The sequence below is a fragment of the Lolium perenne genome, chromosome 3, assembly GCF_019359855.2.
Source record: "Lolium perenne isolate Kyuss_39 chromosome 3, Kyuss_2.0, whole genome shotgun sequence".
In the NCBI taxonomy this organism is placed as follows: Eukaryota; Viridiplantae; Streptophyta; class Magnoliopsida; order Poales; family Poaceae; genus Lolium; species Lolium perenne.
Genome location: NC_067246.2, coordinates 217537400 through 217549966, shown reverse-complemented (window position 1 = coordinate 217549966; position 12567 = coordinate 217537400). Strand labels below are relative to the sequence as shown.

Sequence of the window (12567 nt, the reverse complement as noted above, 5' to 3'; positions counted from 1 at the left end):
CGAAGGAATCAGCGTATATCTGGCAGTTTCCATATGTTGTGCCGTCACCGGCACGGATGTGGGCCAACATGGAGAAGATTCACGTTAACATACCCCCACGGTACCATGTTTTCGTTAAGCGTGTGTCACCAATCACCATCACGACGACGGCAACGACTCGTCGCCGTGCCCAAGCAGCCGTCCTGACCAAAACACACACACACGTTCCACCGATCCCATCCCCCAACCCCCCGCGCGCGCGCGTATAACTCAGCTCTCTGCCCGCGACCGCAGGCACACAACACAAGCGCTAGCTCCGACATCCGAGGCCCGAGCTCCCAAGTCCCAATCCCACCCGCAGAAGGATCAATATCTGCGAGCGCTCGCTATGGCGGAGGCGCCGCTCATGCCGCGGAAGGATCAGCGGGAGAAGGGGTACTGGAGGAGCGAGACCGGGAAGCTGGCGTACCTGGCGCTGCCCATGGTGGCGGTGAGCCTGTCGCAGTACGCGGTGCAGGTCTCCTCCAACATGATGGTCGGACACCTCCCGGGCGTCCTCCCGCTCTCCTCCGCCGCCATCGCCACCTCCCTCGCCTCCGTCTCCGGCTTCAGCCTCCTCGTCCGTACACTCGCTTATCCCCACCGCTCCTCTTTCCGTTCATTTTCCTTTTTTTGCGCATATTCCGCATTCTGTTTACGGTTTCTTGTTGTTTTTTGCCTGGTATATAAACAGCGTCTCGCGTTAATTTCATTTCTGAGTGTTGCATGTCGTGGCATTCCTCGGCTGTGGTCGCCGTCGCCTAGTTCGATTAGGCCACTGTAATGCGGAGTTCTTGGCTCATCCAGGCTGTTGCCATCTCGAAATTCAGACAAGGAAAACACTAAGAGTCCAGCCCACTAGTTCTTTATTCCGTTTATTTACTACTTTTGGGTGGTTGAGTTTAGTAGTATAACCTGTTAAGCTGGATATACTTGGACGACCATGTGACTTTGATTTTTCTAGTGTGAATTATGAGACTAACGAGACTCAACTAGTGGCCGCTATGAGAGATTTCCGATCGGTGTATTTCTTATGCCAACTAGTCTGCTGCCAAGGGCGTGATGACACCGCTGGAAAGCTACGTGTTCCGCAGCCACCGAATGGTAGTCAGTTTTCAGGAACCATTCAAAGTACAGTATCTTTTTTCTTCTCTGAAACGGGTTTCACATACTTTTGTCGGGTGTGCGATTTCTTCCACCATTACTTAGAGTTTGTTTTCTTGAAAGAGAACTTGTGGCACCTACCTCCAAAGGTCATTTTCCATTGTGTGATATGATATCACGTAGTGAGGGGTCTTGAAAGATGAAGTACTTGACATTAGCATACTCTGCTACCAAGGGCGTGGCACTGCAGGAATGGTTCTCCACAGCCATCAAGAGTAGGAGTATTCAGTTTTCAGGAACCATTCAAAGCATGTTTCCTCTGAAACGGGTTTTACATACTTTTGTCATGTTTGATTTCTTCCACCAGTAATTTAAAGTTGGTTTTCTTCAAAGAAACTCTACATTACCTACCTCCAAAGGTCATTTTCCATTGTGTGATATGATATCACGTAGTAAGGGGTACGACCGGACTATGAGGTACTACTTGATTTTAGGCGAGTCATCAGTGTCTTGGAATTTCTTTAGTCAGCCAATTGACATCTAGAAAGATGAAGAAATTGGCAGACACCCCATTAGGTGAGATCAGTTTTTTTGTCACAGTTACTCTGTCCGTTCCAGACTAGTTGCCTCTGATTTAATAGGTACTAAATCAGCGACAACTAATATGAAACTGAGGAAGTATTTGGTAGACAATAGCTTTTGTAAATATATTCTTTATCAGAGCAGGCCATATTTACTCATCTACCTGCTACTAAGATATTTTCACTTGACTTGCTATTTGGCTACTGTTTATCAAAGCACTGAATAATATCCTCGAAAAAAAAAAATCAAACCACTGAATTGATTTGTGAAACAGATCGGCATGGCAAGTGCACTGGAGACTCTCTGCGGCCAAGCCTACGGTGCAAAGCAATACCACAATCTCGGGCTGCACACCTACAGAGCCATCGTCACCCTCCTGGTGGTGTGCGTCCCTTTGTCACTGATATGGGTGTTCATGGGCAAAATCCTGGTCCTGATCGGTCAGGACCCCCTGATCGCGCATGGAGCTGGGAGATACATCGTCTGGCTGATCCCGGGACTGTTCGCAAACGCGCTGATCCAGCCGATCACCAAATTCCTGCAGTCTCAGAGCCTGATTGTGCCACTGCTCCTGTCTTCCGTGGCGACGCTGGCGTTGCATGTACCACTGTGCTGGGTGCTGGTGTTCAGGACCGGAATGGGGTACACCGGCGCCGCTCTGGCGATCAGCGTGTCCTACTGGCTCAATGTGGCCATGCTCGTAGTGTACATTGTGATATCGAGCTCCTGCAGGGAGACGCGCACGCCGCCGACGATCAAGGCCTTCAGGGGAGTGGGTGTGTTCCTGGGCTTAGCTCTGCCCTCTGCACTGATGATGTGGTAATCACCGGAACCTGACTGGGAACTGCATTGCCTCTGCTTTTGAATTTCCAGTTACCTGTTGCCAATCATGTCATGTTTATATTTGCTTTGTACTTTTGTTCAGTCTTGAGTGGTGGTCATTTGAGCTCCTTATTCTCATGTCGGGGCTTCTACCCAACCCAGAGCTTCAGACCTCAGTTCTATCAATTTGGTAAGATATGGTCATTGTATTATGTGGCATAAATCTGCTAGTCCAACAATGTTTGACCTTATGTTACATACTCTTTTTTTACAGCCTCACGAGTATAACATTACTATTCACTATACCCTTTGGGCTTGGAGCGGGTGGAAGGTATGAACCATTAAGCCAATTAATTACATGGAGGATACATTTTTTTCTTTTGCTGCTTGGAAACAATATCTGTTTGGTAATTGATTCTGTATTTTTTTACTTTTGTTATTTAATGAGCAGCACACGAGTAGCAAATGAACTGGGTGCTGGAAACCCTGAAGGAGCTCGATCGGCAGTCCGTGTGGTGATGTCGATCGCAGTGACAGAGGCAGTGATCGTCAGTGGAACTCTTTTGCTGTCCCGGCGCCTCTTGGGTCATGCTTACAGCAGCGAGGACCAGGTCGTATCCGCCGTTGCGGCGATGGTTCCTCTGGTCTGCATCACTGTGGTTACGGATGGTCTCCAAGGAGTTCTCTCAGGTCAGTCACCTGAGATCAAACTGTTCCCTATGCCCAGTCCTGACAAATGTTTGCGACGGCGTGTAACATCTGTTTCTTTGTTAGGTATTGCTCGAGGATGTGGGTGGCAGCACGTGGGCGCTTACATCAACCTCGGCTCGTTCTACTTGCTTGGGATCCCGATGGCGATGCTCCTCGGTTTTGTTCTGAACATGGGAGCAAAAGGGCTCTGGATAGGTATCATATGTGGGTCGATCTCACAGAGCACGCTTCTCTCCGCCGTCACGTTTTTCACCGACTGGCAAAAGATGGTTTGTTCTTCATCTCCATCTGAACTGAACCCACTTTCACACCTAAGACTCATAACGAACAGCCCGATGCATCGTTGGAAGAGTTATACCTATCTCACGGTTCATTGCATCTTCGTGCAGGCTGACAAAGCTAGGGAGAGGTCGCTAAGTGAGAAGGTAACGGAGTCTGAGTCGAGATATCTACTAGAATAGTTGTTACACTGCAATTTTGTGCATCTCATCGCTGTCGGGAGTCGGGAAGTGATCAAGTAGATTGTAGATGAGGAGGAGGAGGACACCGTGAACCACTGCTTTCCTCCATCTTTACATCTACGGAGTCCACGGCGGCGGTGGAATGGCACGGGATGATTTCCTGAATCCCTTGGTCCTCATTTCCACTTAGTTTTTGCTCGACAGGGTACATGCTGGGCAGCTCGAGACTTGAGAGTTGCCCCTCCACGTTTTGTGTGCATGTGTTGGCTGTAACATCTTGATGTATAGACTGCAGGATAAATCCGTGCTGTTTCTAACTGAATCATCTCATGTTCTGAAGGTCATTTCCCCTTTCACTCCTAGAAATAACCAAGCAGGTTGGGGTATTGTTGCTCGTGATCACAGGGGTGAGGTTGGGGTATTGCTGCTCGCGATCACAGGGGTGAGGTTGTGGCAGAAATGGCGGGGCGAAGCGACTGCGTTTCTGATGCGTTTCATGCTGAGCTGAATGCAGCAGTAGAGGCGGTGCGACTGGCCGAGCAACTACGAGTGATTCATGCTATCCGTGAGACAGATTCTCAGCGCCTGATGATGGCGCTGAACAAAAATTGTGCTGACTCTTCCCCGCTGAGCGTAGTCATCAACGACCTGAAGTTTTATATTAGGACCAAGTTTGCCTTTTGTGGTAAGGTCGTGTAGGCGTGAGTTGAATCAACCAGCCCATGAACTTGCAAAAATCGGGTGGTCATGCGATGTAAACAGAGCTATGCTCTAGGGGTATGATGTACCAATGTCTACTGCTGGTCTTGTGTTGGGCGAGATGCCCTAATGAAGCCTAGGCTTTCTCTCAAAAAAGGAAAAAAGAAAAAAATTGGTAGTTTTAGAGTGAGGTGGCGAAGAACTGCAATCTTCGAGGGGTGATAGTATATGTGTTCCCCTTATTATCAGCGTGTATGAATTGGATTTATTGGCAATTATATATACTATATATAAAAGCTGACCATGTTTGCTCTCCTCTCAGCCCTTCAATCCACTGTTCATTTTCGAGCATGAACAGTACCATGATGAACAGTAACATCCTGCTACAGTAATTCCTGGCAATGAAAAATATCATCTTTGCTATATGTTTTTTTACGTTCACCTCCTTTCATTTTTCAACGGTAACTTTTTGACGCAACATACCGGCCCGATGATACTTACCCTATGGCAACGATCTTTTTCTACATTACTTTTTTAAAAAGTAATTATTCGACCGTGATTCTTCGACACACTTTTTCGACTGTAATAGTTCCAATGGCAGCTACCGTTTAGTAATACATCCGTGGTGACGGTGATTCGCCGATAATATTCTATCTATTATTTTGCCATAGATTTTCTTTTGCTATAGGTTTTCGAGATAACTTCCCTGCGTAATTTTCTACCATTAGTAACCCCACATTATACTTTTTCTATTTTCAATAGTAGTTCTTGGACATATTTTTCGGGCTAATCTTACCACGGTAACATTGACAATGATTTATCGACTTCTTCGATAAAATTTCAATGTGCATAATTCTTGAATGGTAATTATTACACAACAACAAATGAAAAAAATCAGGCACACAAGCTGATTAGGAAAACCTAATCACATGCACGTCCCTATACACAAATCATCGTCGTAAACTATAAAAAGACAGCTCCTAAAAACCAAAGCTTGACTACACATTCTACATGATCGACACCACGGGCGCGGCGTGCGCCGCGCTACAATTCCTAGTACCCTATATAAAAGACAATCAGTTTACCACATTCCATAGCAATTTGGTAACTGTAGATGGGCTATTTTCTCTCACTTTCCTTCAATCCTTATATATGTGACACGTCAGGTTCTCCATCCAGTAACTGCAAGTTCATAATTTTTTTTGCTATTTATTCTTTCCGGTGATATCCGGTTACCGGTCATCCCGAATGGTCCACGCAAGAGAAAAGAAGGACAAGATTTTATTCTTGTGTCGGAAACTCTCGTGCTACTTTATCTTCTTTCTGTCTTCTAGAATTCCACCACCGCTTTTTCTCGAGCACCTCACGAGTCTCGGAGCCTCAGGTCGGAGAGGAGGCGGTGCGGAGGTGGCATGGCTTCTAGAGCCGTGACAACCGAAGAGCCAGGGAGCGGCATCGAGCGGAGGATGCTGGCGGTGGCCGTGGCATGGGTCGGGTTCTCCTTCGATGTCCCGGCCGTTGCCAAGGCGCTCTGGTTCCCTCGTGTTGATTTGGCCGTCACGCGACATTGGGAGGGGCTTGGGCTGGAGGCGACGCGGTTTTCATGGAAGCCGGACGGCGAGCAGGGAGAAGCGTCCACCACGTGTCCGGCGGCGACCATCAGCGTCAGTGGCAAAAAGGTAAGTAGCCGGCTGTTGAGGCTCTGCCTTTTCCTCTCCTCTCTCCCTTCTCTGACCCCCCTATTTCTCTTCTTTCAGCAGCGACACAGGACGGGAGGATCTGGTGCTTTACCAGAGCGGGACGAAGAGCGCGGCCAAATCGCCTCCATTCCAGGTTCACCTCAGCGCCCTTTCTCTCTCTCAGCCGTCGGCAGCGACAAATCATGAGGAGCTCGACCTCAGTAGCGACCTCGACCTGCCGTGGTGCCGTCTGGTTCGCCGTGTGGCCTGTCGATGAACACCACTATGGTTGCCTGTTAGGGATCTGGGAACACGACGTCGACTGGAAGCCACCGCCTCCCTGCCGACGGCCAGGGTCCATCTACTCTGCCTCTGCTACATCTCACCATCAGCCCTTCCTTAATTTGTGCGGAGCCCCTGCTATTTCTCTCTCAAATTTGGGCTTTGCTTTTGATGCCTGATGCATATAGCCATATACCATTGGTCACTATTATGATGGGAATTTTACACATGACAAATTTTCCTTTCAAAAGTACACGTACGGCAATATGAATTCTGAAATGCGTACATAAGCAAGGCATGTATGTTGGTACAGCTTTATTGTTGGTTATTTTGGCAAATTGCTTCACGAGGCTACCTTTGGTGATGCTTTACATACCTGTGTTACCGCCAAGTGTCCACAAGATAATCCTGATTATGGTTTTACGTTCAGAGTGATAATTGTTGTTCCGTTGGTAATGACAGTCCATGTGTTTCAGTAATATTAGATATCATTTGCCTGATTTGTCAACCAGGCGAACTGTCGAGGATAGTCAACAACCTAATAGGCAGGCATAGAGTTAATAATCTCAGAGTACTGTATGTAGTAAACAACATAATAGGTTCACTCTTAATCTATATATGTACAAAATGAAGTTCATGCCCTGAATGATTTTTGAGCAAAAAGTGTAGAAACTGAATACCAACATTTAGTCTTCCTTATGTTCTATCCTTGAAGATCCGAAAGAACAAAGTGAGTCTGATGTTGCATAGTTATGTTAAATGAGTTTACTTGGACAAAAAATGTAGAAACTGAGTACTAACATTTGGCCTCCGTTCCGCCGTTCTGTATATCGAAGAACAAAGTGGGTCTTATGTTGTACAGTTAAGTTATATAAGTTTATTGGCAATGTTGTCACTACCATTGGATTAAAATGCTTTTCATGTTACCAAATTTATGCAGGGTTCAGCCACCGAGCTGAAGTGTCATGGTTTCGCCATTCCAGGGTCCCAAGCCAGTATGTGTTCTCCAGAAGCCAGAATTTGCTTATGTATATAGCTGGGGTGATGGCGGTATGCCATGCAGTTTGCATTACCGCAACCGCTGTGCGGACTCCTGGTGTGCACAAAGATCGCTCATCTGTCTCTCAAGTATTTGTATGTAATTTTTCATCTCAACATTGAGTTTGATCTACACGAAATTGGATAGGCAGCAGACAAACAGTGTATACTTATCTGCTGACAGAATATATTATGTGGTTTATTTGAACTAAATCGGAAGATTCACAAAAAACATTGGTTCATCCTGAAGTTACACTCATACTTGCAGCTTTTTGAAGTAACAGAAGTTCACAAAAATTAATATAACAGTATATGTTCATCCTGAAATTACTCTTCAATCTTATGGTACTATGCTCAGCTGATATTCAGGTAATTTGCTTCATCCGTGTACTATGGTTCTAAATGTAATAATTTTTTCCTTGACTGCAGATCTCAGTGGTGGTACCGGCAGATAAGACATGAAGCTGCATGAGGCTCTACCAGAGTCTTATGCCATTCCTCTGGTCGCATATAGTGCACAGCCCTTGAGCGTCTTACAAGTACGAGCATGAGACAGCAAGCTTCTGTCAGGAGACTTGCGCTTTATTTCTTAATGATCTTACCATTCTTTTGAGACCGCATATATTTTAACGGCGTGTTTTCATTATAAGTGGAAATTCCATTATCGTTATGCAGAGAACTTTGATGAGGACTCTGTCCGTGCAAGTTCATCGCAGGGCTGTGTCGGCATACTATTTGTAGGCATGGCTGTTGCTTACTACTCAGGTTTGTTATTGTACATGCAACAACACACTGCTCATAAGGCAACTCCATTTACCATCCCCTGACAAACTGCTTGCTCCGGTGCAGGAAACTGTGCTTCAAAAGCACATCTCTAGCCCGTTCGTACATAAACATTTCCATTCCGGAGGTATTTGATATACATGCCAGGTATAACACACCAACTCATCAAACTGATATCTACCTTCACTATATACATGCTTAGCACACAAATGGCCACTTATTACAGATACGGGAATCAGCCATATGAAGTAGAATGGCACGGATCAGATGCAAGGGCTGGCCCTGTTGAGATAACATTGTATGCTTTGTCCAAAGAAGAAAGAGATTTCACTATGGTAACCTTTTAAAATTATTGATAAAATAAAACATGGAAATAGCAAAGATGCGTTGTGCCTGCTTATCCCTAAACATATCAATTGCATTGATAATATGCAGGGAAAGTACTATAAGATGACATTTAATTCCACAGAGGTCGAGAATTCTGATGGCTGCTGTTCATGACCTGCAAGGTATGCTGGAAAAATATCCCTAATGGAAATGCTTACAGATGCACCTACAACTGCTTCTGCAAAGAAGAGAGGCATGGGTAAGCAACTAGGTTGTGTACACTGATGAAACCGTCCCTGCTCATATAAACCAGAAAAATAAAGATTCTTTGCAGGTAATATTGCTAAGCTGACGCTGCCATCAGAAAGAAACACAAAAAACTGTCTACAGAAAAATCTTCCATGGCTTCTCCATCTGGCGAATCACCAAATACAACAGCAGATAGCAGAGCTTTAGGCACCACACCAAGCAAAGACATGATAGAAAAAGGCCGAATCCAATGTAGACGATGTAAGTACAAACTGGATTTATCCATTCTCTCAGTTCCCAGCTGCATAAGCTTAAAAGGGACACATTTATGCCACAATGTAGATCGAATAGCAACATTTTTTTCTACTGAAGGATGTCAGCTCTGTGTCTGAGAGAAAGAAGAGCAAGGCCACTGACTCAGATTCTACATCGCCTAAGAAACAGGTCAGCAAGGCGCTCTTCCCATGCCAATAAAGAAGATGTCATTTGCCAGTAAGCATAAACCTCAAAACAGCGGTTACCCAGAAGCAATGTAGTTGTAAGAAAATACTCGACATTACCTTTCTCTTCGCATTCGACATCCGCACATATCCTCAGTTCCAAGAACAGGTCAATTCAGACCGAGAAGAGAAAGATTGGTTAGGGGCAGATTTCATAGACTACTACTGATCTGCTATGTGTAATATTATGGAGCTACCAACTACTCTAGACAATATGTGCCTTTGATGCATTGTGGATGACGGAGTAGTTGTGACCCATCTGTGTGTAATAACATATCCAATGTTCCACAATAGCACGAAGATATCTACCACTCCAGCAGCAACAAGCCCTCCTGCTATGTCTTCAGTTCAGATCCATCACTCAGATGTCTCGCCACGGGCGCGGCGTGCCGCCGCGCCAATGCCTCCTAGAGTCCTAGTACTAACTCAAAGTTTATGAACTAACAATTCAGTGGACATCTAACGTGTTGTATTCATCTAATTCAATATCAATTCCCCAATTATGTACTCCCTCCGATACAGAATTGTACTAAATCACCATACACTTATTATTTTTTTCCGATAAGGAACACTTTATTACTTAAATTTTTTTAAGCATTACACCTAACCTCTGCATAACTAGAATGTACATATCCGTTCGAAAGTCTAGTATCAAGCAAAAAGAAAGACGAAAACGATAGGAAAAAGCCAGCTACTCTAAAACTCTGTTGGCTTCGATCCTCCGACTATGCAGCTATCCATGTGGGGAAATAAACTCCGTGGCTGTATTCTCTAACCGTGTAGACACCTTCATAAAGAGGTTGCGATCCCCCAAGCGCAGAAGTGGCGACCATAAACGGAGCAAAGCTGTACACCGGTAAATGGCCTGCATGATAGAAGAATTTTTGTTATTAAAGACCTTGTCATTTCTATATAGGCAAAACGACCATGCTACCGCAATCGCTGATAATCGTTTTGTACCTAGAATCCACCCCATTTGGCCAATTGTAAAAATATTTGCAATGCTACTCGGAAAGAGTACATAACTCATACATCCAAACGTGTTGGTATGGATTCAGGATTTCAGGTAAGCATTACAAGAATATATATTCACAACTGAAAGACAAATCCAATTCACAAGAATATATAATTTCAAGCCTCATTGGCCTTTCATCTTTAATGTCATTATTGAAAGTCTAAACCTGAGAGAGATTGCTCTCTCAGGAAGGCAATTCACTTGGGCTAATAGGAGGGGCCATCCAACATATGAGAAGCTTGACCGTATACTCTCGACTGTAGAATGGGAACAAAAATTTCCTTTAGTTACAGTCAGAGCCTTGACAAGGACTGGTTCAGACCATGCCCCTTTGTTAATTGATTCGGGTAATCATGCTCATATCGGCAATAAAGCTCACTTTTCTTTTAAAACTTCGTAGTTGAAACATGAAAATTTCTATGAGATAGTGAAAACTGAATGGAGGCTGAAATGCGTGGTAATACACCTATTGCTAAATGGCAGTACAAAATCAGGCACCTTAGGCGTTTTTTAAAGGGCTGGGCTAAATGTTTAAGAAAAAGAAAGATTGCTATCATTAATAGATGAATTGGATTTGAAAGCAGAGTCAATTCCTCTAGATGATGATGAGAGAGCAAAATTAAGAAAGGCAAATGATGATTTAACAAAACTTCGTAGAGATGAGGAGACAAAATGGGCACAAAGGGCCAAGGTAAAACATATTCAAGAAGGGGGTAACAATACTAAATACTTTCATTTCATTGCTAATGGAAAACATCGCTGAAAAAAGATTTTTCAATTAGAGCAAGAGGAAGGAACCATAGTGGGTGATGAAAACTTACAATTATATATTTCTGAATATTATAAGAAGTTGTTTGGAGAGCCAATTACTTCTACCCTCACTTTGAATGAGGAGTATATGCAGGATTTACCGCAATTAACCCTAGAAGAAAATAATATCCTTGTTGCTGAATTCACGGAGAAGGAAGTTAAGGATGTTATTTTTCAGATGGAGTTAAATAAATCTCCACGACCTGATGGCTTTCCAGCTGAGTTCTACCAAACCTTCTGGGAAGTTATCAAGGGTGATTTAATGCCAATGTTCTATCAACTGCATTCAGGGGAATTACAGTTGTTCAAATTGAACTTTGGTGTTATTACCATGTTACCTAAAAAGGAGAATGCGGTTCAAATCCAGCAATATAGACCAATTTTCCTTCTTAATGTTAGTTTTAGAATATTCACGAAAGTTGCTACTATTAGAGCTACTACAGTTGCCAAAACAGTTATTAGTCCTACACAGTCGGCTTTCATGCCAGGACGTCATATTGTTGAAGGAGTAGTTATCTTACATGAAACCATTCATGAACTTCATCGGAAGAAAATGGATGGGTGATTTTTAAAATTGATTTTGAGAAGGCTTATGATAAGGTAAAATGGCATTTAATTTCTTCAACAAGTTATGCGCATGAAAGGTTTTCATCCTATATGGTGTCAACTTGTCGAGCAATTGTTAGGGGAGGAAGTGTAGGGATCAAGATCAATGATGATATTGGTCACTACTTCCAAACCAGAAAGGGGATTCGACAGGGTGATCCACTGTCACCTATGTTATTTAACATTATTGCAGATATGCTAGCCATCCTAATAGCAAGAGCGAAATAGGATGGACAGATAGGAAGTCTCATCCCTCCTCCGGTTGATGGAGGAATTTCCATTTTGCAATATGCTGATGACACAATACTTTTCATGGAACATGACATTGAAAAGGCTGTAAATATGAAATTAATATTGCGTTTCTTTGAAGAATTGTCGGGATTGAAAATTATTTTTCAGAAAAGTGAGATTTCCTGTTTTGGTAAGGCTAAAGAGAAAGAGGAACAGTATAAACAACTATTTGGTTGTAGATCTGGCTGTTTACCCTTTAGATATTTGGGTATTCCAATCCATTATAGAAAATTTAATAACTCTGAGTGGAATCCAGTGGAAAGTAGATTTGAAAACAAACTAGGGTGTTGGGCTGGAAAATTATTATCTTACGGGGATCGCCTTGTGTTGATTAATTCAGTTCTTACTAGTTTACCGATGTTTATGCTATCCTTCTTTGATTTACCTAAAGGGGTAAGGAAGAGGCTAGATTTTTTCCGATCACGTTTCTTTTGGTAATGTGAGGAAAATAAAAAAAATAGGTTAACTAAGTGGAATTTGATTTGCAGACCTAAGGACCAAGGTGGTTTGGGAATTGAAGTTTTGGAGATTAAAAATTCCTGCCTTCTTAGTAAATGTATTTTTAAACTTCTTTCTGAAGAATGATTATG

General features: G+C 43.6%; 2 protein-coding genes across 17 annotated transcripts; both read left to right on the top strand.

Moving 5' to 3' along the window:
* The first annotated feature begins 208 nt into the window (after positions 1-208).
* On the top strand, positions 209-4042 carry LOC127343368 (protein DETOXIFICATION 12). Of its 2 annotated transcripts, none has more exons than XM_051369486.2 (7): positions 209-598; positions 1979-2523; positions 2630-2716; positions 2801-2857; positions 2978-3216; positions 3301-3506; positions 3627-4042. In XM_051369486.2, the coding sequence occupies exons 1-7, from the start codon at positions 368-370 to the stop codon at positions 3696-3698; spliced, it is 1437 nt and encodes a 478-aa protein (XP_051225446.1). In that variant the 5' UTR covers positions 209-367; the 3' UTR covers positions 3699-4042. The 2 variants fall into 2 exon arrangements, with proteins under 2 accessions (XP_051225446.1, XP_051225447.1); XM_051369487.2 differs by lacking the exon at positions 209-598 and adding an exon at positions 678-1698.
* Positions 4043-5684: 1642 nt separating this feature from the next.
* Positions 5685-9834, top strand: LOC127343367 (uncharacterized). Of its 15 annotated transcripts, none has more exons than XM_071828333.1 (10): positions 5689-6076; positions 6155-6230; positions 6377-6482; positions 7299-7492; positions 7826-7935; positions 8072-8161; positions 8246-8326; positions 8406-8514; positions 8615-8688; positions 8830-9834. In XM_071828333.1, the coding sequence occupies exons 1-5, from the start codon at positions 5904-5906 to the stop codon at positions 7856-7858; spliced, it is 582 nt and encodes a 193-aa protein (XP_071684434.1). In that variant the 5' UTR covers positions 5689-5903; the 3' UTR covers positions 7859-7935; positions 8072-8161; positions 8246-8326; positions 8406-8514; positions 8615-8688; positions 8830-9834. The 15 variants fall into 15 exon arrangements, 14 of the variants coding, with proteins under 14 accessions (XP_071684436.1, XP_071684434.1, XP_071684429.1 ...); XM_071828328.1 differs by having other exon boundaries at positions 8615-8765; positions 8841-9834; XM_071828331.1 differs by having other exon boundaries at positions 8615-8765.
* The last annotated feature ends 2733 nt before the right edge of the window (positions 9835-12567 follow it).